At 48.3% G+C, this 26,482-nt stretch overlaps 1 protein-coding gene across 3 annotated transcripts in view; it reads right to left on the reverse strand.

The window, feature by feature from the left end:
• RNF220 (ring finger protein 220) overlaps window positions 1-26,482 on the reverse strand; it is a 270,289-nt gene that overhangs the window by 33,836 nt on the left and 209,971 nt on the right. For all 3 annotated transcript variants that reach the window (XM_004371814.2, XM_012554248.2, XM_012554249.2), the window contains one exon: window positions 3,846-3,978. In XM_004371814.2, coding sequence (XP_004371871.1) covers window positions 3,846-3,978 — 133 coding nt within the window. The remainder of the gene's footprint in view (window positions 1-3,845; window positions 3,979-26,482) is intronic.

The raw sequence follows: 26,482 nt of genomic DNA on the forward strand, positions 1-26,482 counted from the left end.
GAGGCGAGGGGAGGGGGCGGTGAGGCGAGGGGAGGGGGCGGCGGGAGGGGCTGCCCTTGAACGCCTTTGCCCGCCGTCGGACTGTCAGCGCGCCGGGCGCGGCGGGGCCCGAGACAGATAAAACCATCGACCCGTCGCCGCCAGCGCTTCGGCTTTATCGATCCGAAGGGAATTTCACTTGCTGTGCAGATCCCGCTGTCCGGCTGTCAGACACCCGGTGTGGGGTGGGGGGCAGCTGGTCGGGGCGGGGGGGCGGGGCGTGCCCGGGCGCAGGGCGTGCAAGGGTTAGGGGGTGCTGGGCTGGGCCCAGACGTGAGGGGCACGAAGTGGAGGGTGCAAGACATAGCCGTGAGCGGTGTGAAGCAGATGTAGGGGCTCTGAATGGGGAAGCAGGCACTGGGGGGCAAAGATGTGAGAGTAGAGGATGCTCTGAGAGGATGTGGGGGATAACGGATGGGTGCAGGATCGTGGTTGGGGTGGAGCAAGGCTACAGGCAGAGTGGGTGCCCTGGGTAGTGTAGGTGTGGGGCCATGGGGACTAGGCTGAAGGGGCAGAAGGAGAGCTCTGGGGTCTCCATTCTCTAGATCCTTAGGGACACACTGCCTTTACAAGGCTCCACAGGTCTCTCCATCTCTGCTTCTTTTCATTCCTTTTGAGGGGAAGTCTTCCATTGGGAGAAATTGCACAAAAACCCTCCTGGGCTGGGAGAACTGAGATATGCGAACTCAGCACTAGAAGGGTGTTTGTTTCACTCTGTCTCTGCCAGGCTAATTCCAGCATGAGCAGTGGAGTCACACTGTTTGGGTGTGAATCTTGTCTTTCCCACTTACTAGGTGTGCAACCTTAGGGAGGTCACTTAACCCCTCTGTACCTCAGTTTCCTCATCCGTAAAATGGGAGTGATGGTTATTACCTACCTCAGAGAGTTATGAAGATAAAATAAATTAATGCAATGTAAACTACTTAGCACATAGTGAGGGCTCAGCAAGGGTTGTTATTCTTATTAGTATAGTCTACTGTGGTAGTTTTAAAGTATGCCCACAAATTATTTGAGATTCTTCCCTTAAGAGATAGAGCATAATTCTCTCTTGAGTGTGGGCTAGATTTGATGACTTGCTTCTAGTGAATAGAATATAGCAGAAGTGACAGTGTGTGACTTCCAAGTCTAGGTCATGAAAGGCATTATGTCTTCCTTCTTAATCTTTTTCTCTTGGATCACTCGCTCTGGGGGAAGTCAGCTGCCATGTCATGCAGACACTCATGCAGCCTCATGGAGAGACCCATGTGTTGAGGTACTGAGGCCTCCTGCCAACAGCCTTGTGAGTGAATCATCATGGAATGGATCTCGGTCAAGCCTTCAGATAACTGCAGACTTGGCTGACATCTTGATTGCAACCTCATGAGAGATCCTGAGGTAGAACCACCTGCTCTTGAATTGATGACCCACAGAAAGTGTGAAACAATAAATGTTTGTTGTTTGTTTGGGGTAATTTGTAACACAGCAATAGATAACTAATACATTTGCCTTCAAAATTCAGCTCAGGCCTCGTCTCCATTAAGAAGCCTTCTGTGCCCAGTGTTGGGTTTGAGGCCTCTTTGACACTCCCACACTTGAGTTCTTCCCGTATAGGAGTCTCTGTCCTCAGGGTTTGTATTGCGTGACTCTCCTCACTCTCATACCATGAGCTTCTGAGGGTAGGACTCTCTCTTTTTTTTAAATGGTGCTTTAGGTGAAAGTTTACGGAGCAAATTAGTTTCTCATTAAACAATTAATACATAAATTGTTTTGTGACATTGGCTCCCAACCCCGCAACGTGTCAACACTCTCCCCTTCTCCACCCTGGGTTCCCTGCTTCCATTCATCCAGTTTTCCTGTCCCTTCCTGCCATCTCGTCTTTGTTTTTGGGCTGGCATGCCCATTAGTCTTCTATACATGATTGAACTATGAAGCACGTCCCTCATGTGTGTTATTGTTGGTCCTACAGACCTATCTAATCTTTGGCTGAAGGGTAAACCTCAGGAGTTACTTCAGTACAGAATTAAAAGGGTGTCTGGGGACCATACTATCAGGGTTTCTCTAGTCTCTGTCAGACCAGCAAGCCTGGTTTTTTTTTTTTTTCCTATCCTTTTTTGGTGAATTTGAATTTTGTTCTACATTTTCTTCCTGTTCTGTCTGGGATCCTCTATGTGATCCCTGCCAGAGCAGTCGGTGGTGGTAACCAGGCACCATCTACTTGTTCAGGGCTCAGTCTGGTGGAGGCTGTGGTAGTTATGGTCCATTAGTCCTTTGGACTAATCTTTCCCTTGTGTCTTTGGTTTTCTTCATTCTCCTTTGCTCCAGCCAGGATGGGACCAGTAGATGTATCTTAGATAGCCGCTCGCAGGCTTTTAAGACCCCAGACACCACTCACTACAGTTGGATGTAGAACATTTTCTTTACAGACTATGTTATGCCAGTTGAGCTAGATGTCCCCCGAGACCATGGTCCCCAGCCCTCAGCCCATTAGCTTGGTCACTCAGGGTATTTGGATGTGTCCGTGAAGCTTCTATGACTTTGCCCTAGTCAAGTTGTGCTGACTTCCCTAGTATTGTGTACTGTCTTACCCCTCACCAGTTACCACTTATCTACTATCTGAGGGTAGGAATATTATCTGATTCACCTTTGGGTTCCCTACACCCTTCACAGGGGATTAGGTGAGAGGGAGAAGGAGAGAGGATCAGTCAAGTCTGCTGACCCGAACTGAACAAGGGGGTAGGGTTTAGAGGTGGTGGGGCAGGCTGCTCACCCCTGTGGGAGATTGTGTTTTCCAAAGGTGGCTGCAGCAATATCTCCCATCTCACATGCTCTAATATAATGTGACCTTACCACTCCTCCCATCAAAAAGTGGGGTGTATGTCCCCTCCCCCTGAATCAGGGTGGGCTAATACTGCCTCAGTCAATAGAGTAGAGTGGGAGTGACAATAAGTGACTTCTGAGGCTAGGTTATAAAGGATGATCCTGCTTCCATCTCCTTGGCAGGAACATTTGTTTTTGGAGCTCTAAGCTGCCATGTAAGAAGTTCATCTACCCTGAGGCTGCCATGCTATGAGGAAGCGCAGGCTACATGGAGAGGTGCTTTGGTTGCAGCCCTAACTGAGGTCCTAGGAGACAGCCAGCATCAACCACCAGATAAGTAAGTGAAGGAGCCTCCAGATGATTCCAGCTCCCAGCTATCCAGTCTTCCCAGCTGAGACCTCAGACATTATGGAACAGATACAAGTCATTCCCTGTAGGCCCGTCTGAATTTCTGACCCTATAGATTCCATGAGCATAATAAAATGGTCACTTTACACCTGATCTTAGCCAAAAGGCCGAGAAGCGATAAAAATGGTCACTTTAAACCACTAAGATTTGAGGTAATTTGTTACACCCCTCCTCTGTTCCCTTCAATAACCTGACTCCTCCACAAGGCCCTTGAGTTGCTAAGCCCAGTCCTTCAGGCAGGAGCAAGGGAGAGACCTTGACATTCATAGAGAAGGTAGTGCTCACTCCCCTGGATGACAGCACCAGGCTGCACTTCTATTGGGGCTGCCATGCTCCAGACCTACTTCTTTTACCCTACTCTGGGCTCAGCCTCTCTCGTGCTCTTTGGAGGCTGAGACCTAAGGGGTCAGCCTCCTCCCATTGCCAAAAATACAGCAGGAAGAGAAAAGTAGCACTATTCAACTGGAGGATCTGAGGTGGGTCTGCAGGAGAAATTATGGAAGAAAGCAGAGTGGGGGGAATATGGCATCATGGTCAAGTCATCTACCTAAAGGCTGGGTGTGGGCCAGACGGCTGTCTCTGGGACCTGGTAGGTGGCTTACCTGGAGGGCAGTTGGGCCAGTTGTTCCAGTTCCTGCTCCATATGCTCCTGCAACTCGCTGGGCCTCAGCAGGACCTGGCAGATGGGGCAAATGGGGGCCTGGCTGTCAAACAATGCTGCTGCCTTCTTCTTACCTGATGAGGGAAGAACAGACAGGCACATAAGCTGGGCTAGTCCATGGCGGGAAATCCAGTGTCTCAATCTTCCGACCTAACCCGGCTGCCTCCTAGGGCTTCTTGGCCAAGAGGAGGTATGTGTGTGAGGATCTGAGTCCATAAGCATTACTCCTCTTTGCAGCTTCAGAGGCTGTGGCTGGGAAAGGCGCCTCCTTAGCTAGTGGCCCCTCTTGGAAATCTATCAGGACACAATCAATGCTCTGTGCAATCAAACTTTGATCACTTAATTTTACACGTATTAGTGAAGAATCTCTTGGTTTACTCATACCATCACCCAGAATATCCAGTGCCCCCTCTGTCTCTATTTTCCCCACTGCTAGAGAAGGAAGAAAAGAAGGAGAAAGGGAACTCATTCCTGCAATTACTCAACAAACAGACCCAGTACAGAGAAGTGGGGACACAGAATGGAATCAGATCTAGTCCCTGCTCCTGAGGTCCTCACAGTTGAGTGGGAAAGATTGAAAAAGACCCAGGTGACTTCCAGGGTAGCATTCTCTCCCAGTTCATCACTTTCCCCGAGGGTTCTATACTCAGACTCTTCCTCACTCTGCAAGCAGGATGACCTTGTTCATTCTTAGACCCCTAACGCCCACCTGTGCCTTGTTGACTCCAGTGACTCCAGAATCTCCATCTCGACCCCACATCCCTCCTCTGTTCTCCAGACCCTTATATCCAAACACCTAATGGATATCAATGCCTATATGTCCCACAAGAATCTGAAACTCAACAATTCAAAATTGAGTTCTTCAACTTCTTCACCCCTTCCAAACCTGCTCCTCCTTCAGCAGTGCCCAACTCAGTTACTGATGCCTTCATTCACCTAGCCCCCTAAGCCAGAAAACTTAGCTTTACCCTAGGCTCCTACCCTTGCCTTACCACCCCTCCCAAATTCACCACCTCCTCCACATTCATTGAACCACCAAGTCACGTTTATTCTGTTCTTTAATAGCCCTTGATTCTATATTCTCCTGGTTCAGGTCCCATTGCCTCTCACTTGGATAAACTCATTGGCTTCTTATGAGTCTCACTGATTCTGGGTTCTTCCCCTCCAAAATTGTGTATCCCTAATATATGAGCCCTGGAGCCCTGGAGGCGCAGTGGTTAAGAGCTCAGCTGCTAACCAAAAGGATGGCAGGTCAAATCCACCAGCTGCTCCTTGGAAACCCTATGGGGCAGTTCTACAGTTCTACTCCGTCTGATAGTGTTGCTATGAGTTGGAATTGACTTGACAGCAACGGGTTTGGTTTTTGTTTTTTTGTTTTTGTTTAATACATGAGCAGACGAAAGATGCCTTTGAATTACGGTGTTGGCGAAGAATACTGAATATACCACAGACTGCCAGAAGAACGAACAAACCTGTCTTGGAAGAAGTACAGCCAGAGTGCTCCTTGGAAGCAAGGATGGTGAGACTTCATCTCACGTACTTTGGACATGTTATCAGGAGGGACCAGTCTCTGGAGAAGGACATCATGCTTGGTAAGGTCGAGGGTCAGCTAAAAAGAGGAGGACCCTCGACGAGATGGACTGACACAGTGCCTGCAACAATGGACTCAAACATAGCAACAATTGTGAGGATGGCACAGGACCAGGCAGTGTTTTGTTCTGTTGTACATAGGGTCGCTATGAGTTGGAACTGACTCAACAGCACCTCACAACAATAGTACATATGAGCACATGTGGGTGTAGTGCTCTCTATGCTGGCTTGGGGGCTAGCTGGGAGTCTGAACTCTATTCCCAACTCTGTCATTGATAGTAACCAGAACATTCCATGCTGGAAAGAAGCCTGAAGGTCATCTAGTGCAATACGCTTGGGATGGCTAAGTCCCCTCCTTTGCCACTCTTCCCATCCAATGCTCCTCTAGCCTCTGCATACAGGTGTAGGGGTGCCTATCCATGGACGTTCTGACTGCAGAAAGGAGTTCTTTAGAGTGAGCTCAGATCTTCCCCCTCCACTTCTTCATCTCACTGGTGCCTGCAGAGGGTCTTAGCTTTTAGAGAGATAAAGCCTATGCAGTGATGACCAAAATGTTTGCCTGAGTAGGGTTGCCAGATTAAATACAGGATGGCCAGTTAAATTTGAATTTCAGATAAGCAATGAATACTTTTTTAGTATAAATATATTCCAAATATTGCATGGGACGTATTTATACTAAAAATTATTAATTGTTTATCTAAAATTCAAATTTAACTGGGTGTCCTATATTTTTATTTGCTAAATCTAACAACCTAGTCTTGAGGGAACTCCCAGTTCAGTGTGAGCACAAGAACCCACCTCCCTTTGGCATAAGACTGAGGATGATCATGACTCTCCTGGATGCCAAGATTAAGTCATCTGAGAGCCCAAAGGAGGGAGCAGTTCATTCTGACTGTATGTTTTGAGGAGTGGCAAAAATAGAAGGCTTAATCAAAGAAGTGAATGAAATTTAAGTTGCACCTTAGAAGTGTGCCAGGCAGAGAATAGTCAGAAATGAATGAATGAATGTGCTGTGAGTTCCTTGTGGGCAGGGACCATTTCTTATTTATCTTTGTATCTATAGATAATTGATAACAGGCCTGGCATAGACTAAATGCTCAATGATGAAGCAAGAAAGAGGAGAAGAGAAAGGAAAGGAGGAAGGGGAGGAGATGAGAGAGAAAAGAGAAAATTGTTTTAGAATCTTTACAGAGCTGGACATCAGGTGTGGAGCTTTGTGAATGCCAGTGCGGGGTAGGTGTGGCTCCAGTCTGTGTGGCTAGGTCTCTGAGGAGGGGAAGGGGCCCTACCGATCATGTGCTTGGCTTTACCTTGGTGGCTGGGCCTCAGATGCTCAGGGGACACTGGAAAGTATCTCTGAGTAAAAGAAGCAGATGTGGCCCTCATCTGACCCTAAATTCACTCAGTCAGAGAATCTCAGAGATGAATGAGACCTGAAACATTCTTCAGGCCACTGTCTGTATGTTACAAATGGGGAAACTGCAGCTCACAACTCATCACGGATCCCTGGACTTGGCTTCATTTGTTTATTCATTCAACAAACATTTATTAAACAGTGATTCTATGTTGGCTGTTATTCTAGGAGAAACTGGAGCTCAAAGGTAAAACACATTCTTGACTTCTAGGAGATCACAAACTAGTGGAAAAGCCAAAAAGGAAGTCAGTGATTCTAGTCAGGGTAGCCCTGGTCGGGGACATGAGGGAGACATGAACAGGTACTATGGGAGGTCAGGAAGGGGCCAGAGGGCTCATAGGATCCATGGAGGAGTTGATGCTTGAACAAAGGCATGACGATGAGTATGGGAGAGTTGACAAGGCTGTTAAAACAGGCCACAATAAAACACACAGACATACACACAAACACACACTAACAAAACCAAGAAATTGAGGCAGGGTCTGGGATATAAGGGGGAACTGGTAAGAGAGGAGACTGAAGAAAGAGGGCTCAGGGCAGGGGTCTGAGTTGAGATGGAAATACCAGGTTTTCAGCTCCCTTTAGCCTGGGACACCAAGTCTGGTTCTTGGAGCTTCCTGGAGCTCAGATTCCCCCCTTTAAGCCTGGGGACCAGGAATCAGTATTTCCATATACTTATTCTCAGTTCCTCTGCTTTGCTGCCACGGGGATCTTCTACTCTTCTGAGCTTGGCCTCAGTTTCCCTATCAGGACAATGGGGTCTCTTCCTGGCTCCCAGCTTCAGGAATAGCATTGACAGTGATCAGCAGAGAGACCCCACAGCCTGTGCCCTCCACCCTGTCCCATTTTCTCAGGGGTTAGAGTGGCAGGTGTCATCATGGCTGTGGTCCCCCTGCTTCCCCTCCCCCGCTGTGTTCCCTATAATTTTATATTGAGACCTGTGGTCATGACGTGGGTTTTACTGCACTAACGACATGGCCTGCCCAGGTTTAATGACAAAATCCATACTCTGGCCCTGGGCCTGCTCCTCGTTTGCATAATTCCCAGAATACAGCTCCCTGAAGCTTTTGACCTGGGCCATTACAGTGGCCATAAAATGGGCCATAAAACTGCTGGGGATGGCCAAGAGGAGGGGGCTGTGGTCTTGCTGGGGTGGGAACGAAGCCCTCACCCCCTACTCTTCCTAGGCCTGGGAGGAGGCATCCCCTGGCTCTTCCTTTCCACAATCCCCAGAATGTGGAACTTCATCTTGGGCTGGAGAGGCCTCCAAGAAATCCTTAGTCTAACTGCCCATCTGATGCAGGAATCCCTGCTCCAGCACGGCTGCCACCATAACAGGTAGGTTGACAGAGCCTACCAGAGGCAGGTTGTCAGAAAGCATCTTCTCCTTGAACATTCCCCTCTCCCATCCACTCCCACAGCCAGCCCAGCCCTTCTGCCACAGGTGGGTCTGGGTCATGGAAGCCTAGGTTGAATCCTGGCTCAGCTCCCCAGAACGGTCAGGAGCCAGGCTAAACAGCATAGTGGGGAGACGTGGAAGCACGAGGGGATGGGGACAGGGACTGGGACGGGCTGTCAGTGCTAAAGATGATGAATGGGGAGGTGAGGCGGGAGGCCCAGTGTTATCGGCGGTGGATGGCGGGTGCGGGCGCACGCCGCTCCTGCTAATCCCCGGGCGCTGCCTCAGCCCTTGCACTGATAACGAGGAAATGGGACTGACAACAATTTTTAGCTGAGAGATTCTTCACCAAAATGCCAGGCGGCCGGAGGTCTGACAGCGCCTGATTGAGTGTGTGAGTGTGTGGCGGGAACGCCTGCAGCCCCCTCCTCTCCCATGCAAAGATGGATCGCTCATTCCGCCTTCCGTCCACATTCATTACCGCACCTCCCTTCCTGCCACCCCAGCCGCAGCCGCCGCCGCCGCCGCCGCCATCTGCTACCTCAGCTTCTCTGCCTGCGCAGGTATCCCCAGACCCTATCCCAGCCTTACATAAGGCGATTCAAGCTCAAGGAGCTGAGAGGTGACTGTACAGGATAGGGCACTGAGAGTCAAGAGACCTGAAATCAAGTTCTAGCCTGGCATGTGTGACCTCCAAAAGGAAGCTAGAATAGCTTCCCCACCAGAAAACAGTGAGGCTTGAACAGAAAGTGGCCAACTGTGAAGTGGGCTAGGCATGCTCAGTAGAGAGGTGAGGTCAAGTTAAGGAGGCCCTCTCCCTTGCCTGGGCCAGGCTCTAGTCAGTCCAGCCCTCTAGCCTTGGAACAAGGCCTCAGGTACCTGGGGTCCCAGATCAGCCCTCTGCTGCCCCCCTCTGTTGGGAATTGCTGACCACTGGGAACAGGCAGTTAAGAGTTTGGCTGCTAATCAAAAGGTTGGCAGTTCAAATCCACCAGCCACTCCTTGGAAACCCTGTGGGGCAGTTCTACTGTGTCCTATAGGGTAGCTATGAGTCAGAACTGACTCGATGGCAACAGGTTTGGGTTTTTTCTTTTTTTTTTTTTGGAACAAGCTGCTCCTGGCAATGCAAGGGCCAGCCCAGGCTGCTCCTTCTCTGCCATCTTCCGTAGCAAAGCCTAATGGACACATGGAGGATGAGGGTCTCATTCAAAGGGAAAGCCCTCCCCTCACTAACTCACCTCCGGCCCTGCAACTCCCACCATGTAATTGCCTCTCTGGTTTGGCCTGTTTGGTTTTGTCCCAGTTCTGTTGTCTGTGGGTTCCATTCTTGTATCTCTGCTTGTCTGAGCAGCAAATTCCATCTCCATTATCTTTTTGCTACAGACCACAAAAAGCAGGGCTTGATTGCCTGGTGTCTGACTAAGGATGGAGAGGGTTAAAATATGAGTGACTCTAATGACGGATGGCAATGGAGACTGGGACTTTTAAGAGTACGTATGTGTATATGTATGTATCTGTGTGTACACGTGTGTGTCCTACCTCTTCACTCACCCCCCAAACAGAAGGGCTTCCATTTCCTAGTGACCAAAACAGAATAGCCTTCAAGCAGAATTCAACAGAGTTGCCTCTTACTAGCTATGTGACCTTGGGCAAACACTTAACATTACTGAACTTAAGTTTCTCTTTGTGTAAAATTCCAATTAAATTAGGGCTGTGAAAGTTCTGTGGTGATCCAATTAAATCAGGGCTGTGTAAAAGTGAGGATTCCTATTATTGTCCCTAGTAAGACATTAGCACAAATATCTACCCTGTATCTACCCTATCCTGACACCAGCCTGGCCTTGCACTGTATCTGGTCTTCTTCCCTGTGATGATCAAGATCGTTTACCACTCAGTAACCACCATGGCCCCTACAGCTCCCAGGGAGTTCCTTCTTCCTATCCATCCATACCCATATATCTATTTAGTAGTTTGTATGTCAATATATCTATCTGTCCATCCAGCCATCTATTTATCCATTATCTGTCCAATAGTAATAATAATTATAACTATTTAATGAGCGTCATTATATGTCAGGCTGTAGGTTTAGTGCTAGACATATTTGATCTCATTTAATCCTTACAATCATCCTGTGAGCTAGGTATTATTACCTCCGTCACACTGATGAGGAAAGTGGGGCTCAGCTCAGAACAATGCAGTGGCAGAACTAGAAAGTTCAGAGCAGAGATTTAAACCCAGATCTATCTGACTCCAAAGCCAGTGCTCTTAACCACTGAGCAACACCCATCTACCTACCTATCAACTCACCTAGATAACAATTCAATAATATTTAACAGAAATCTATTGGATACCACCTTTGGGTCTGATAGAGTGCAAGTGCCATACCTTAATGAATAAGACAGACAGAATGTCTGTCCTAAAGGAGTTTAGGACCTGTCTTAGTTATCTAGAGCTGCTATAACAGAAATACCAGAAGTGGATGCCTTTAACAAATAGAAATTTATTCTCTCACAGTTTAGGAGGCTAGAAGTCTGAATTCAGGGCATCAGCTCTAGGGGAAGGCTTTCACTCTCTGTTAGTTCTGGGAAAAGGTCTTTGTCATCAATCTTCCCCTGGTCTAGGAACTCCTCAGCATGGGGATCTTGGGTCCAAAGGATGTGCTCTGCTCCTGGCTCTTCTTTCTTGGTGGTTATGAGATCCCACTCCTCTCTGCTCACTTCTCTCTTTTATATCTCAAAAGAGATTGACTCAAGATACAGCCTAATTCTGCACCGTATGTCCTGCCTCATTAACATAACAGACAGCTCACTCCCAAATAGGATCATAACCACAAGCATAAAGGCTGGGATTTACAACACAGGATAATCACATCAAATCACAAAATGGAGGACAACCACACACTACTGGGAATCATAGCCTAGCCAAGTTGACACACATTTTGGGGGGGAACACAATAGGATGTAACTGGGGATAGAGATACTAAACAAATGTCACTAGAGTGGTCTTAGGAAAGTACATGGAACTATGGGAGTGTATCACTTGGTCTGAGGGGTGAAAGAAGTGACATTTAAGCAAAGGTCTGAAGGATGAGTGGGAATCAGTCAAGCAAAGATTGGGCGAAGTATTGTTGTAGACAGAAAACAGCATGTTTGAAGGTACAGAGAAAAGAAAGCCTATGTGAGGAACTGAAAAAGTCCAGTGTGGCAGAATAGAGAGATTGAGCAGCAGAATGTTGAGAAATGGTGATAGAGAGACCAGCTCTCGGAGGACTTTTTATCTACATTAATGATTTTGGATTTTCTTTTTTATACATACAAGAAGCCATTGAAGAGTTTTAAGTGGGGCAGTGACATATTAGATTTAAACTTAAAAAGATCATTCTAACTGTGAAGTAGAGAATGGTCTAAAGCAGTAAGAGTGAGTGTAAGAAGGCTGATAGGTGGTATCTCACTAACTCCGATGAGAGATGATGGTCATCTGCTCTAGGATGATGATGATGATGGAGATGAAGGGAAGCAGATGAACTGGACATGGGGGTTGAAGGACAGAAAGGAGTCAAGGGTGACTCTAACGTTTCTGGCTTGAGCATCTGCTACATGGTGGAAACATTTACTGACTTATGGAACACAAGAGGAGTAGCAGGCCTAGTAAGGAAGAAAATGAGTTCAGTTTCAGATGTACTTAATTCAAGGAACTGTGAAGCCATCTATATAAAAATGCGGAGCAGGCCACTATATGTGAGGCAGGAACTAGAGTCATAGAACTGGGAGATGGTGACATATAGGTAAAAATTGAAGATCACCACTGTATCCTTTGTGCTCAGAAAATGTCTGGAATATGGTAAATATATTCAGTAAGTATTTATTGAATGAATGAATGAAGTTAAGAGTAGGTGAGATCAGCTAGGGAGAGAGAATAGAGTGAGAAGAAGGCTAGAACAGAGGCCTGAGTAACTCCAACAGGCAGAGGAAGTTAAATAATCAAGGACTAAGAAGGAACAGCCAAGAGGTGGGATGAAAACAAGGAAAGTGTGACGACATCAAAGCCAAGAAGGAAAAACTTTCAAGGAGGGAGGTGTCATCCACAGGGTTAAATGCTGCTGAGAGGTCAAGAATATAAGGCATAAAAAGTGTCCCACCCACCCTACCCATAATACAACCATCCACCCCCCTCCAGCTCTATCCATCCATCATCTGTCCATCCAAACCACCTAATTACTCATCTACTCTCCTCTCTATCCACTCAACCCCTTCTCCTCTCGTTTCCGGAAAACCATGATTGGCGCCTCTGCTGAGTGTGGGACAGGAAGAGTTAACATGCTGACAGACGGCATTTTTTACCTTCAGTCAATATGAACAAGGCCCCAAGACTATGATTCCAAACATCTGGATTTCATCAATATGTGATCTGTCATCGTATATTGGCATTCCCCAGTCCCCGCGCCAGAGCAATGTGGCTGGTGTTATTAATACGTCAAATACATTATCCGTGTAATACACTTGTCTGGCTGGGGCCTCCCGCTGGGGCGGGGCGGCGGATTTGAATGTATGATGAATCAGTTTGCATTACATGTTCGTAAGTCATCATTTGTCAGGATTAATAGGCATCCCTGGTCGAGGAGGTGGGGGTGGAGCGGGCCGGGGAGAGATATGTATTTAGCTGTGGCCTATACTTATTTGCTGTGCCCAGGGATGCCCTGCAAACAGCTGTGCACCCCCTGGCCAGGCTGCAGGGCAGTGGCTGGTGCTCAAGGGGTAGAGGTGACATTTTCAGTGGTTCCAGAATCACTTGGAACCAAACAGGCCTATTTGTCTTTGCTTTGGGCTTGCTGAATAACTAAAAGGCAAGAGCCATTTGCACAAGCTGGCTAACTTACCCATGCTTTAGGGCTCAACTTAAGACTTCCTTCTTCCGGGAAGCCTTCCTTGACTCTTCAGACTGCATTAGGTGACTCCTGTGTTCCCACAGCCTCTTGTGCTACCTCTATTGCCACGCAGTGTTCTAATTGCCTATTTATGTCTATCACCTTCTAAGGACCCCTGGTGGTGCAGTGGTTTAATTGCTAGACTGCTGATCAAAAAGTCGGTGGTTCGAACCCACCAGCCTTTCTGCAGGACAAAGATGTGGCAGTCTGCTTCTGGCAAGATTACGACCTTGTGGAAACCCTATGTGGCAGTTCTACTCTGTTCTACAGGGTCACCATGAATCGGAATCGACTTGACAGCAACGGGTTTTGGTATCACCCTGTCTAGACTGTACCTTTCTTTTTTCATTTTTTATTTTTATTGTTGTACTTCAAGTGAAAGTTTACAATTCAAGTTAGTCTCTCATACAAAAATCCATACATACGTTGTTATGTGACCTTGGTTACTCTCCCTATACTGTGACAGCACACTCCTCCTTTCCACCGCAGATTTCCTGTGTCTATTCAACCAGCTCCTGATCCTCTCTGCCTTCTTATTTCACCTCCGGACAGGAGCTGCCCATTTAGTCTCATGTAGCTACCTGAGCTAAGAAGCACACTCTTCACGAGTATCATTTTATGTCCCATAGTCCAGGCTAATCTTTGTCTGAAGAGTTGGCCTTGGGAATGGTTTTAGTTCTGGGTTGACAGAGAGTCCAGGGGCCGTGCTTTCTGGGGTTCCTCCTAGACTGTACATTTCTTGAGGGCAAGAATGAATCTGTCCATTGCTATAGCCCTAGCATCTAGCAGAGGGCATAGCCTAAAGTGAGAGAATAGTAACAGTAATAGTAGAAACCAATAAATATTCATTGAATGAATGAATAAATAATTACTGACCTTGCTGAACCTCCATAAGACTCTGACCTTAGCTGGAGATGCGGTGGGGTTTTTCTCTGATTCCTTGTCCCTACCCTGACCCTGGTAGTCTGGCCATCTATCCTGCTATATATGCTTTTCTTCACCCGTTCCTCTTCTTTCCATGAGATCCCCTCATACAGCACCAGGCTGCTTATGTGTGACATGCCTAGATACAATACACAAGGGTGACACATTCATACCCACTTGCCTTTGCTATCTTCCCTTCTCCCTCCATGCTGCCCGAAGCAGCTCAGAATGGCACTGCCCACTCCACATGGCTTCCTGCAGCTCCAGGTCCTTGTGAAACAAGAGCGTGGCTGGTGCCTCAAACCCTATTGTGATGGATACTATTTACTGTCTTTAGCAGCAGAAGGGGCAGATTGAGCCAGACATGGCTCTTAGGTGCCAATGGCAAACATCTGCAAGACAGCCTGGGTGGAGGTCAACCTGTGGCCAGGTTTGGGCTCAGACTTGGGCTCGGGCTGGGGCCAAGATCTCTGAGCAAGGCACAAACTCCCCGAGTCTTAGGCATAGAACCTGAACCCTTGGCCCCATGTGCCTTTGCTCCAGCCAAGTGGCTGCTGGAGCTGCTGTTCAGAGGCTGGCGAGGCTTTAGGGGTGGCAGTTATCTCACATCTCTGACCTTGGCTGTCCCAAACACAATGCAGCTCCCTTGTCTTCTGGAACTGCAAGTCAGTACCCCCTCTGCCTTAGTTAATAACTTGCAGACAGCTCCTTGTGCTGGTCTGGGCCAGTAAGGGGTGGGACAGGTGGGGCCTACCAGAGTCCCCCAGGATTAGGCTTTACAAACTGCAAAAAAGGGCCCAATGCAGGCAAGTATTCACATATGGACACGCACGCATATCCTCTCCAACGTCTGGCCACACACACGCACATGCTGGCACTGGCATGCACAGGTGCTCCCACAAATGTGCATATTTTGTCACACCTATATAAACACAACTGAGCACCTATGCATATCTTCCAGTGTAGACTGAGTATACCTGTATACTCTCCCCAGCATGCCTGCACACTTCACTCACTCCCAGTGCCTTCCTTGCCATGGAGCCAAAATGCTAAGACTGTACTGTTTAAAGTAAAGTAAATCCAAGTGTGCTCTACCCCCTGCTGGCTCTGACTATGGGCTTATAAAAATGAAGTGGGAACCTCCGCAGCTGTGGGCAATAAATCCTGAACCGCTAAGGAGAGCTGTGTTACCTGCTTTCTAGGCTGATGGGTAGAACTTGGGGCACTGATTACAAGTGCCTGTGGGGCTGGATGGGCAGTCGGCCGGGTACAGGGCCTCAGGCACTGCCTGCTTGCCCAACCCAGGCCAGCTGTCTTCCACAGACCTGCAGGGTCAAGAGCCCCAGAGCCCCAGGGAGTGAGCAAGGACTAAGACAGAAGTAGAGAAAGAGAGGAAGACAAGGCTGGGGTGGGGGAGTGAGTAAGACTGCCACGTGCTGCTAAGGCTGAGGGGAGCCCTCGCATCTGGAGATCAATTAGCATCAATTACTGACTTCATTTAATTGTCGTCCAAGATGAATTTGTCATTTTTAGCTGGGAATTAATGGGAGACCTTCACCTCTCCCTGGCAGCAGCAGCGGAGCCAACAGCGGTCACCTCAGGCTCCTCTGAGCCCTGAATCCTGCTTGGGGCTGGGGCCAGGCTGGGGCAGGCAGCTAGTGGGGCTTCTGCTCCCTGGGCGAGCTCTGGCCTGCCCCAGGACCAGCCAGCCTGGCCCCCCGCAGCCCAGGGCCAAGGTGGGGGCCGGGGGTCCTGCATAGCAGTCCTTTTGCAGCCTTTGGCTCCAGCCAGAAATTAATTTGCTGGGCTGAGCATGTTTACCTTTTCCCAGCAAAGGCGAGACAGTAAACAGCAGACCGGCGGCTGAAATTGAATTGATAACTGCATCAACGTGCCAGATAACGCCTAAAATAATACGCCGATAAGGAAATTCGATTTGATTTGCTGCTGCGCATCAGATTGGCCCCATCTGTAGCTGCCTGTAATCATTTTCAATTGCGTTGGGAAACCTTATTTGTCCTTAAATATTTCTGTCATTTTTCATTGCTGGCGACAGATCCTTGGGCAGGTGGCAGGGGTGCGCTGCCTCTGTGGGCGAGGGGCGGTGGCCCAAGAAGGAGGGGTGGTGCGGACTCGGAGGGAAGGAGGCAGGGAGCAGGCAGCCGGGCGGTGACAGCTGTTCCTCCAATCAATCACGCTGTCGACAGGGAGGGACGACTGGCTGGCAGAAATTGAGTTTGCCTCACAGGGGACGATTGAGCAAATTAATAGCCCATTAGCCAAGCAGTGACCTGAGAAATGAAGGTGCAGGGGTTCCCGCTCACTCAGGCCGGCTAGGGTGGGGCAGGGCAGGGGCAGAGGCTGGGGAAGGGAGAACTGGGGTGGGGGGAGAGGAAGGATGGAGGCATGGATGAGATGGGGAATATGTACGTGTGGGTGGAATGGAGTGGAGAGTACTTCATGCCAGAGGAGAGATGTCAAGTTGGGGGAGGGAGGCTAGAGAGCCAACAGTCCTAGGAGAGATGCTGGGGACAGAGGTGGGCCAACCTGTATCTCTCTACCATCTTCCCATCATGCCGTCTGGGACTGAGTACCACTCTCTCCATCCTCGTTGTTGTTGTTAACTGTGGTAGAGTTGGCCCCTGACTCATTGCAATCCCATGAACGATCGGTCGAAATGCTGCTGGGTCCTGTGCCATCCCCCTGATGGGTTGCAGACGGGACTGTTGTGATCCATAATGTTTTCATTGGCTGACTTTTGGAAGTAGACTGTCTTAGTCTGGAAGCTCTGCTGAAAGCTGTTCAACATCATGGCAACATGCAATCCACCACTGACAGACTGTGCATGAGGTGCATTGGCCAGGAATTTAACCCGAGTCTCCTGCATGGAAGGTGAGAATTCTACCACTGACCCACCACTGCCCTCTTTCTCCATCCTCAGTCTCTGGATATTCCCTTTACTTCCTCTCTTCACTTTCACCAGCATATTCCCAGCAGACAGCGCTTTCCTGCAGTCCTCTCCAGTGGAGGCTGTTTATTCTCCCCAAGGCCATGTTCCTCAGGCCAGGAGGTGGGGCCAGTGTCCTACTTAATCCCCACTGATGCTTCCAAACTATTGTCTATGACCCTTTTGGGCTCACTGAGGCTCAAGTACCAGCTCAAGTATCACCTCATCACTGTTATCTCACATTTCCCACATTCACTGAGGACTTTTGACACCTCCCTACCCCAAGCACCATCACTGCCCTGACCTCGTCAGCTCTGATAATTTTCTTCCTGTCCTCCACTTCCTCCTGGAAGGCCTTGTCAACATCCTAAATTGCTCTGTGATAGACCTCCCTCTGCCCCTAGCCCTCCCATAGCCTTGCATCCATTATACTTGCTCCTCCCTCTATCCTTCTCCCATCTCCCAAGCCACCACTTACTCATGGATTCTAGCCTGGACTCCATGCCGCATAACTTCAACACTCTCTTGCCAACATACTCAACATCTTTACTTCCTTTGCCTTCTCCACAATCCAACTCTTCTCCTTTTCATCTCAGACGCACAGGCGGCTAAGTACTGCTGGGGAAAATCACAAAACCACGCAGATATATGCCAATACAAATTCACAGTTTCCAATCTCAGCACTACTAAGCAATCCTTTTACATGCCCTTGGTCAGGTCTGTCTCTCCTTTCCCATAGAGACAATCCTATAATATTTAACTATCTTGAGCCCCCTTCTCTACCTCCTGCCCCTCTCTCTCTTACTAGGTGGCCCTGCTTCCTACTTCACTCAAGTGAAGTTCTTAGGCATGAATTCCTTTAGCTTCCAGACCCACTGTCACCTCCTTTTTCTTTCCAGTTTCAGTGGAAGAGGTATTCATCCTTCTGATTAAGCTTATTTCCTTCTCCTGGGCTTGGAATCCCATTCCACCTATTCTCCCTTGGAAAGCTATCATGGCCATTCCCCCCTCTCTCCTGCATCCCCCCCTTTCCCTCTATCAGCATATATATGCGCCAGTCTCCCCCATATTACAACAACACCATTAGCAACCAATCCTTCTCTCTCTTGCTTATGGCATCCTTTAGCTAATGCCCTTTCCCTCTCCTTCATGTCCCATCAAAGATGCTCCAAAGAGTCTTGTTGATGTCCATATTCATTTATCTCCTATTTCTTAACTCACTTGCAGCCTAATTTTCACTCCCACCCCTCTACTGAAACTGCTCCTAATCAGGTCCTTGATGATCTTCATTTTCCAAATACAGTGGATGCTCTTCATTCATATTCATTTATTTGTTAATTCAAGAAATATTTATTGAATATCTTCCATGTGCTAGGTACTATACCGGATGTAGGAATACAATGAAATCTACGTCCCATTGAGCTTATAGTCTAGTGAGGGAACAGATACAGTAAAATCATTATGCGAACAATTGTAAAATTGCAATTGTGTCAAAGAAAGGTGAACAGTGCTATGGGAGCCTGTAATATGAGGATTTGCCCTGCTCAGAGAAATCCAGAAAAGCTTCCCTGATGAAGAGACAACAAGCCGAGATGTGATGAATGAGTAGGAGTTGAACAGATGAGGAGGAAAGGAAGTGATAACATCAATCAAATGCTTACCTTATGCCAAGCACTGTACTATTTTATCTCCATTTTACTAATGAGGAAACTGAGGCATAGAGAAATTCTGTAACCTGCCCGTGGTTACCTGGTAAGGGGTGGTGTTAGACTTTCAACTCAGGCAATGCAATTCCAGAGGCCATGTTAACCATGCTACATGCTATATGTTAACTGTTATCCTTGCCACCATTTGCTTCTCTCTCTGCACACTCTGCATGATCTCCACTCTGTGGATTTCATTTACCACCTATATGTTGGGAATTCCTCAATTTGTACCTCCAACCCTGAACCAAATGTAGCACTGGTATGAGACTCTCTACTTGGATATCCCACAGGCTCTTTAAGCTCAACATACCTGAAACATGACTTATCTTCCACTAGAGCTGCCTTCCTCCTGCTTTCTTTATTTCAGTGAATGGCACCACCATCCACAGACTTCTCTAAACCAGCTATCTTGACTCTTACTCTTTACTCAGGACCCTACATCCAGTAAATCAACATCATAGTGGTTTTTATCTCCAAGGGCCCCTCAGAACCATCTTCTCCCCTCCATTCCCCTAGTTCAAGCACCATCATCTTTAGCCTTTACTATTCAATCTCCTAACACACCTTTCTCCCCTCTAATCCATTTCCATCTCTACAGCTAGAAGGATCTTTCTAAAACGCAAATTGGAGCCTATCATTCAGCCATTTACGACCCTTCTCTGGCTCCCAAAGCCCACAGCATAAATTCTGAACTCCTTTCATGCAAGCCCCTCTCCAGCTTCATATCTCCTCCAGCAACAATACTGTGTGCTATGGCTGGACAAGACTTAGCTCTTTACGTGTTATTCCCATGCCAATAATGTCCATGACATCCATCTGCCCTTGGGCAACTTCCAACTCCTATTTACCCTTTAAGACTACTCCCAGACAACACTTCCTCTTTGAAGCCTTCCCTGATACTTAATTACTCTCTTTTTCATGCTAACCCGCTACTGTCAAGTGGATTCAGACTCATAGCCCCATAGCGACCCTATAGGACAGAGTAGAACTCCCCATAGGGTTTACAAGCCTGTAAACTTTACGGAAGCAGATCGCCACATCTTTCTCCCATGGAATGGCTGGTGGGTTCGAACACTGACCTTTTGTTTGACAGCCCAGTGCTTTAACCACTGTGTCACCTGTGAAAACCTGTTGCTGTCGAGTCAATTCCAGCTCACAGCAAGTAGAACTGCCCCATAGGGTTTCCAAGGAGCAGCTAGTGGATTCGAAGTGCCAACCTTTTGGTTAGCAGCCGAACGCTTAACCACTGTGCCACCAGGGATCCTTTTTTTCATGCTATGTCCTTTTTATGTCTATACCACTATTATTGCACATATCATATAACCTTGCAATTATTTATTCATCTGTCTCCGCTGGTAGACTCTGAGCTCTTTGAGGGCAGGGAGAGTATCTGATTCATCCTGGTATACTCTGGACCCAGCATAGGGTCTGGTACAGAGTGGGTGTTAGGAAATGTTGAATGATTCAGTGACCAAGTTAATGGGAGGAGGACTTACAGGGACGTTGGGAAAGAGTGAGAGGTGGGGGGCTAGGAGGTATGGAGGTGACAGAGGTGGGAATAGCAGAAGGAGGCAATCGAGGTAATGTTGAAAATTCCTCTTGCTTAAATGAAGCCTCACTTCATGGTCAGTGAGAGGCAGAGGCTCCAAGAGTTTCAAAAGGTAGAAGCTCTCAAAAGGTAGAAGCTCCATAGCTACTATCCCAGAAAAATATCAAGTGTTCATAGACCTCGTAGGAAGAGGGTAGGGCAGTGACCACATGAGCATAACCAGACAGTAAAATCCTCTGCCAAGAAACCCTGACAAAGAGACATCCACACCAGGATGGTAGACACCCACATGCTCATAGAGGGTCCCCAGCAGCCTCCCCAGGCACTGAGCCCTCTGCATGCCTTGGCCCACCACCCTATCCAAAACCCCTGGGCTGCTCTCTCGCGCATGTGCTCTCTCGCGCGTGTGCTCTCTCTCTCTCTCAGCAATTTCCCTACCCAAGAAAGCTCTAAGGGTTTCAATTACCAGCGCATGGGATTTAGTGCCCTGGGCTTCTCTGACTGGGGGAGATTTATTTGAAGGTTTAGTGTCGTGGAGAATTCACGTCTTCACTCCCAGGAGCCCAGCTTCCGTCCTGAGCCCCTAAATCAGGAGCCAAGATGGGCTATTGTCACTTACCGCATTAGCCTCGTTAGCGGACCAGGAGGGGTGATTAATAGCAATGCACACACAGCCACCCTGCTCGCGCGCGTGGCTCCCGCTGCTGCTCCTGACCTGGGGAGGAAGCAGGGAGGGGCTGAGCCTGCTCTAGGATAACTAAGGAATCTGGCAACAGCCCTCTCCCCACTGCAAGGCAGGGAAGTCCTGTGGCCCTTCCAGATCTGAGCACAGTTCAAAGATTAGCAAGCCTAGCCAAAGAAAGCCCAGCTGGAAGCCTCTGGGGCCTGACTCCTGGAAGGGCCAAGCAAGCAGGGGTGCAAAAAGGGGGCTGGGACTGAGAAAAGGGCCAAAGTGTAGGCCAATGTGGATGACAGAGATGTGTATGTGGCGGGGGCGGGGGGAAGGGAGGTGGGTAGGGGATGGAAGAGAGAGAGTGATGTGTGTGTGTGAAAGAGGTAGAGAGGTGTATGCATGTCTATTTCATTTCCCAAACACCCTCTGGGCCAAGTGATATTCTAAGAACTGGAGACCTAGCACTGAAGAAGACAGACAAGGGCCCTGAAAAAGCGGAGGTGTGTATGTGAGAGAAAGCTGTAAGAGTAAGCATATGAGGAAGAGAAAGAAGCGTGTGAGAGAGAAATAAAAAAGTGTGGTTGAGAGATGTGTGAATATGTGTGAGAGGAAGAGAAAGAAGTTTGTATGAGAGATAGAGAGGTTTATATGTGTGAGAAAGGAGCTCTGGTGGTACAACAGTTAAGTGCTCAGCTGCGAACTGCAAGGTTGGTGGTTCGAACCCACCAAGCAGCTGCGCAGGAGAAAGACCTGGAGATCTGTTTCTGTAAAGATTACAGCCAAGAAAACCCTATGGGGCACTTCTACCCTGTCATATGGGATCACTATGAGTCGGAAACAACTCGAAGGCACCTAACAACAACAACGTGTGTGAGAGTAGGAGAAAGGTGGGTTTTGGGGAGCAACTTGAGAGATGTTTGCGTGAAACAGGAATCCCTGGGTGGGGCAAATAGTTAACACATTTGGCTGCTAACCAAAAGGTTTAAGGCCTGAGTCTACCCATAGGTGCCTTGGAAGAAAGGCCTGGAGATCCACTGCTGAAAAAATCAGCCATTGAAAACCCTATGGAGCACAGTTCTACTCTGAACACACATGGAGTCACTGTGAATCAGAATTGACTCCACAGCAACTGTTTTTATTTTTTGCATGAAAGAAGGGTGTGTGTGAGAGAGTGAGTCTGTGAGATGGGGGCCTAAGAGAAAGGGATGTATGACAGAGATGTATTATACATACAAGAAGAGGTATGAGAGAGTATGACAGTGTCAGAGAGGTGTATGATGGAGGTTCCTTTGTATGAGAGGGACATGAGAGAGAAAGGGGTGTGCAGGGACGATTACCCCATCAGCAAGGTACACACAGGCTTATTTGTGCTTATCGACTAATGTAGTACACAATTTCACCTGTGTTTCACCAAGATTTAGTGAAAAACAGGTGAAACTGTGCACTACAGATTAGTCAGTAAGCACAAGTAAGCCCGTGCATACCTTGCTTATTGGGTAATCTATCCGTGTGTGTGTGTGTGTGTGCGCGTGTGTGTGTGTGTGTGTGTGTGTGTGTGTGTGTAAGGGAGAGAGAAGGGTGTGTTTCTCTGTGTGTGTGTGAGAGAAGGGTGTGTCTGTGTGTGTGACAGGGAGTGTGTATAAAGAGAGATGGTGTGAGAGAGAAGGGTGTGTGTGTGTTTTCTCTCTTCTTTGTCCCTGAAAATTCTCACCTCCCTACTTCTTTTTTCCCCCATAAATCTTTGGAGTCAGGCTCACCTGGGTTTGAATTTCAATTCTGGCTACTTCATTCATTTTTTTATCCATTCATTCATCGAACTGTTATTGAGCATCTAGTAGCTTTTCCCTTTCTATGCTTAAAAAATGGAAATAATTATACTTGCCTAACAGGGTGTTTATGATAACCCAGTGATATAATTTATGTAAAATGCCTTGCAAGAACACAGAATTGGGAGCTAGATGCACCCTAGCCCATCTAGCACCCTAAATGCCCGAGGTCAAGAAATGGTAGCTGTAGAGCTAGGGTGCTTCTGTTTCCCTTTCTCTTTTCTCTTTCTACCTCCCTTACCCTTCTGCTGCTGAGCCTTAGTATTAATTATTAGAACCAATTGACTGTTTAGACTCCGATGTTTTAACTAATCACTGCTAATGACAGACACTGGTGAGCAATCACATTCATTTAATTCTCAGGCAGGTCCCTTCACATGGCGGAAAGCAGACTAGAGAGGGGATCCAGGAATAACTGGGATTTGGGAATGACGGGAGGGGGGATTACTGCTGCCCACGACAGAGGCTCCTCTCTCCTCCCTTGTGGCACTGGGCCTGCAGCCAAGAGCCCAGGTGGCCCTCACGGTGAGCCAGGTCCCTTGGGGCTTCCTTACCCACCCTACTACTTCTCTGCCCCTTGGCCTCATTTCCCCTTTTGACTTAGAATTTGATCATAGACGTCTCCAGCAACCATCACCCTGGACCAGAAATATCCTACCTCCTCCCCTCCTGAGTTGCTTTTTAATTGCTGTGGTTCCTAAAAGTCTACTTCCAGGGAGAGTCATTTAGACATAGGAGTAAATCCCACTTCCTTGAGGGGATCAGCCTGATGCTGTTTGGAATGGGAGGCTGCACTCTGTCCATTTTGGCTGAGAGATTAAGTGAAGATAGCAGAACAACACATGCTCAGTGCTGCTGAGTCTGGAGGGACCGCCAGGGCGAGGGATGCGACTGAGCTCTGTAAGACCGAGCAAACACTTGTGTACTTGTCCTGCCTTCTTCACACTGAGGCCCCAAAGCGCCAGCCTGCACGCAGGCTCCGACTCCACACTGTAGCCCAGGCCTCATCTTATACCTGCTGTAGCCGCAATGGGGAAGCCAGATCCCCAGAACTCAGGGATGCCAGCTTCAGGGTGGAGGCCAGGCAGGGCTGGACTATAGGGCCCAGATGTCCTGGAGGGGGTGGCCTAGGTGCCCATGGCCAGTAGGTGTCGCTGTGGCTCCAGCACTGGGAGGGGGTGCCCGGCAGGGGGCCCTGGAGCAGGCCGAGGTGCTGGATGCAACCTGACCCCTGCCTCAGGTCTTCCTGCCAGGAGAGTCTCCACGAGTGCTTCATTCAACTTTCGGTGAACATGAAACACTTGGGGGATGGTGTTAAAATACAGATTCTGATTCAGTAGCTGTGGAGTGGGCCCAAGATTCTGCATTTCTACCAAGTTCCTAGGTGATCCTGAGGTTGCTGGTCCGTGGAACACCCTCTGAGTAGCACGGGCCTTCAAGTAGACAGCACCATAGTGGGCGGACACTGACTCTGCTCCTTTCCAAAGCCAATCCTCACCTTCAGTCTTATTGCCTCAGATAAAGCCCCTAAACCGGAGACCATAGGTGCTATTGGGGATCTCTTCTTTTTGGGGATAAGTTCAGGCAGACTAGCAGGAAGCAGGCTGTTTCTGGAGAAGCTCTGAACCCAAACCTTACCTAACCCCAGTCCTCTGAGCTAACCCAGCCCTACCTCCTAGCCCAAATCCTAAACTTAAATCTAAACCCAAATCCAATCCTAATTCTCCAAGTTAACCCCAGCTCCCACCCTCAGATCCATGCCCTCTAAGTCCAACACTTGGTCTATCCATTGCTTCAGTCCTATCCCAAGACTGAACACCCCTGCACCTCTCTGCTAACCTTCCTCATCCTCTGTCATACTTTCTTCTAGGTACCGGCCTGAGTTGGACAGTGGAGGCAGTACGATCTGGGAATATCAGCCTGGCTGAAGCTCTTCCAGGCCTCAGCAATTGAGCTCAGGTATTTGCCCCAGGCAGAGGAAGGGCCAACTTGGCAGTCTAGTAGATAACAGGCATTCCCTAGACTCTTTCTGGAAGGCCCTTTTCTGTTGGGAAAAGGGGGGAGTCTTATTCTTGCCATGTCAGGTGTTGCTCTGCTCTGTCCTAAGGGCTCCATTTCCGGGGGTGTGAGAAAGGCAGAGAGGAATATGTCCACGAGCCCAGCCCTGATTACAGGTGAAAAGAGAGGATGTGTGGAAAGGTGCAGGCAAAGCACCCTCCAGAGCTTTCACTCCAAATCAAGCTTTCTCTGAGGGGTTTTCCTCCTTCCCATCCCTGTCCACTGTTGGGCCCTTCTGGGCACTACAGAAGCAGATTCCTGTAGAGCTGAGACGTTATATATAAGGGTTTACTCCTTCCAATTTCGACATTTTGTGTTTTTAAAGTAGGAATGCAATTTTAAATAGGAGCAATTTGGCCTTGTCCTGGATGGCTACCCACTGTGACCTTCCTGAGTCTGGAGCGCAGGGGCCCATGTCCAGTCAGGGAGAGCCATCTCTCACACTGTGAGGCACCTGTGTAATAAAAAATACTCCCGCATGTATCAAACATGTCTGTGTTTGAAAGCACCCCCCCCCACCCACACACACTTACAAACATCTCTATATTTAGGAAAACTACATCTATATCTATAAAGCATCTCCACATTTATACAATATCTCTACAGTTTCACACATCCCTTTTTTATCAGCCATTTAAAGAAGATCCTTCTGAATACCTTGGAAAAGGTACTTCGCAGTGCCTCAGTTTCCTCATCTGTAAAATGGAAATAATAAAAGTACCTACTTCATAACGTTGTGTGTAAAGTTATCTGAACAGTGCCTGGCACATAATAGGCCCTCTCTGTTAAGTGTTTGCTATTATTATTATCCTGGAATATAAGTGCGTTAGACAGGGAAATGAAAATTCCAGAAAGGTAAAAGTACTTGTCCAAAGTCATGTTGCTAGTAAGCTTAAGACTGAAATTTTTGGCCCCTAGTCTGGTGCTAAGGAGCCTTGGTGGTGCAGTGGCTAAAGCGATCAGCTGCTAACCTAAAGGTCAGCAGTTTGAACCCACCAGCTGCCTGACAGCAGGAGGAAGATGTGGTAGTCTGCTTCTATAAAGATTTACAGTCTTGGAAATCCTATGGGGTTGCTCTGTGTTGGAATCGACTCGACGGCAGTGGGTTTGGTTTGGGAGTCTGGTGCTGTGTTTTCTAGTACAGGAAAAACACCTGGCCAAAGTAGCCCTTATCAGGAGCAAAGACCTACTGGGCAGGATGATAGACCCAATCTCCTTTGCCCTCTGCTGGGTCTGGGGCATGAGAAGGAACAGAGAAGAGGGCTTCTCCTTTCCTTGTTGAGTCCTGCCGGAACTGATGGCAATTCTGGGATGGCCTGGGCCTGGGTCTGTGCAGGGGATGGTGGATCAAGTAGGTTCTGCTCCTGGATCTGTTGTTATTGTGGCTTTCATAACTGAGAGAGATGCTAGATGAAATACCTATCATGGCAGCTCTGGACCCAATCCTCTCACCAAAAACCTTCCTCTTCCCACTAAGCTTGTGTCATTCTTGCTTCTCCCCCACATTGGCATTCCCATCCGCCCGTACTCCCTGCAGTCTGCCCTTTGGCTCAGTCATAGGCAGAACC

This window comes from Trichechus manatus, unplaced genomic scaffold (genome assembly GCF_000243295.1).
Source record: "Trichechus manatus latirostris isolate Lorelei unplaced genomic scaffold, TriManLat1.0 scaffold00015, whole genome shotgun sequence".
Taxonomy (NCBI): domain Eukaryota; kingdom Metazoa; phylum Chordata; class Mammalia; order Sirenia; family Trichechidae; genus Trichechus; species Trichechus manatus.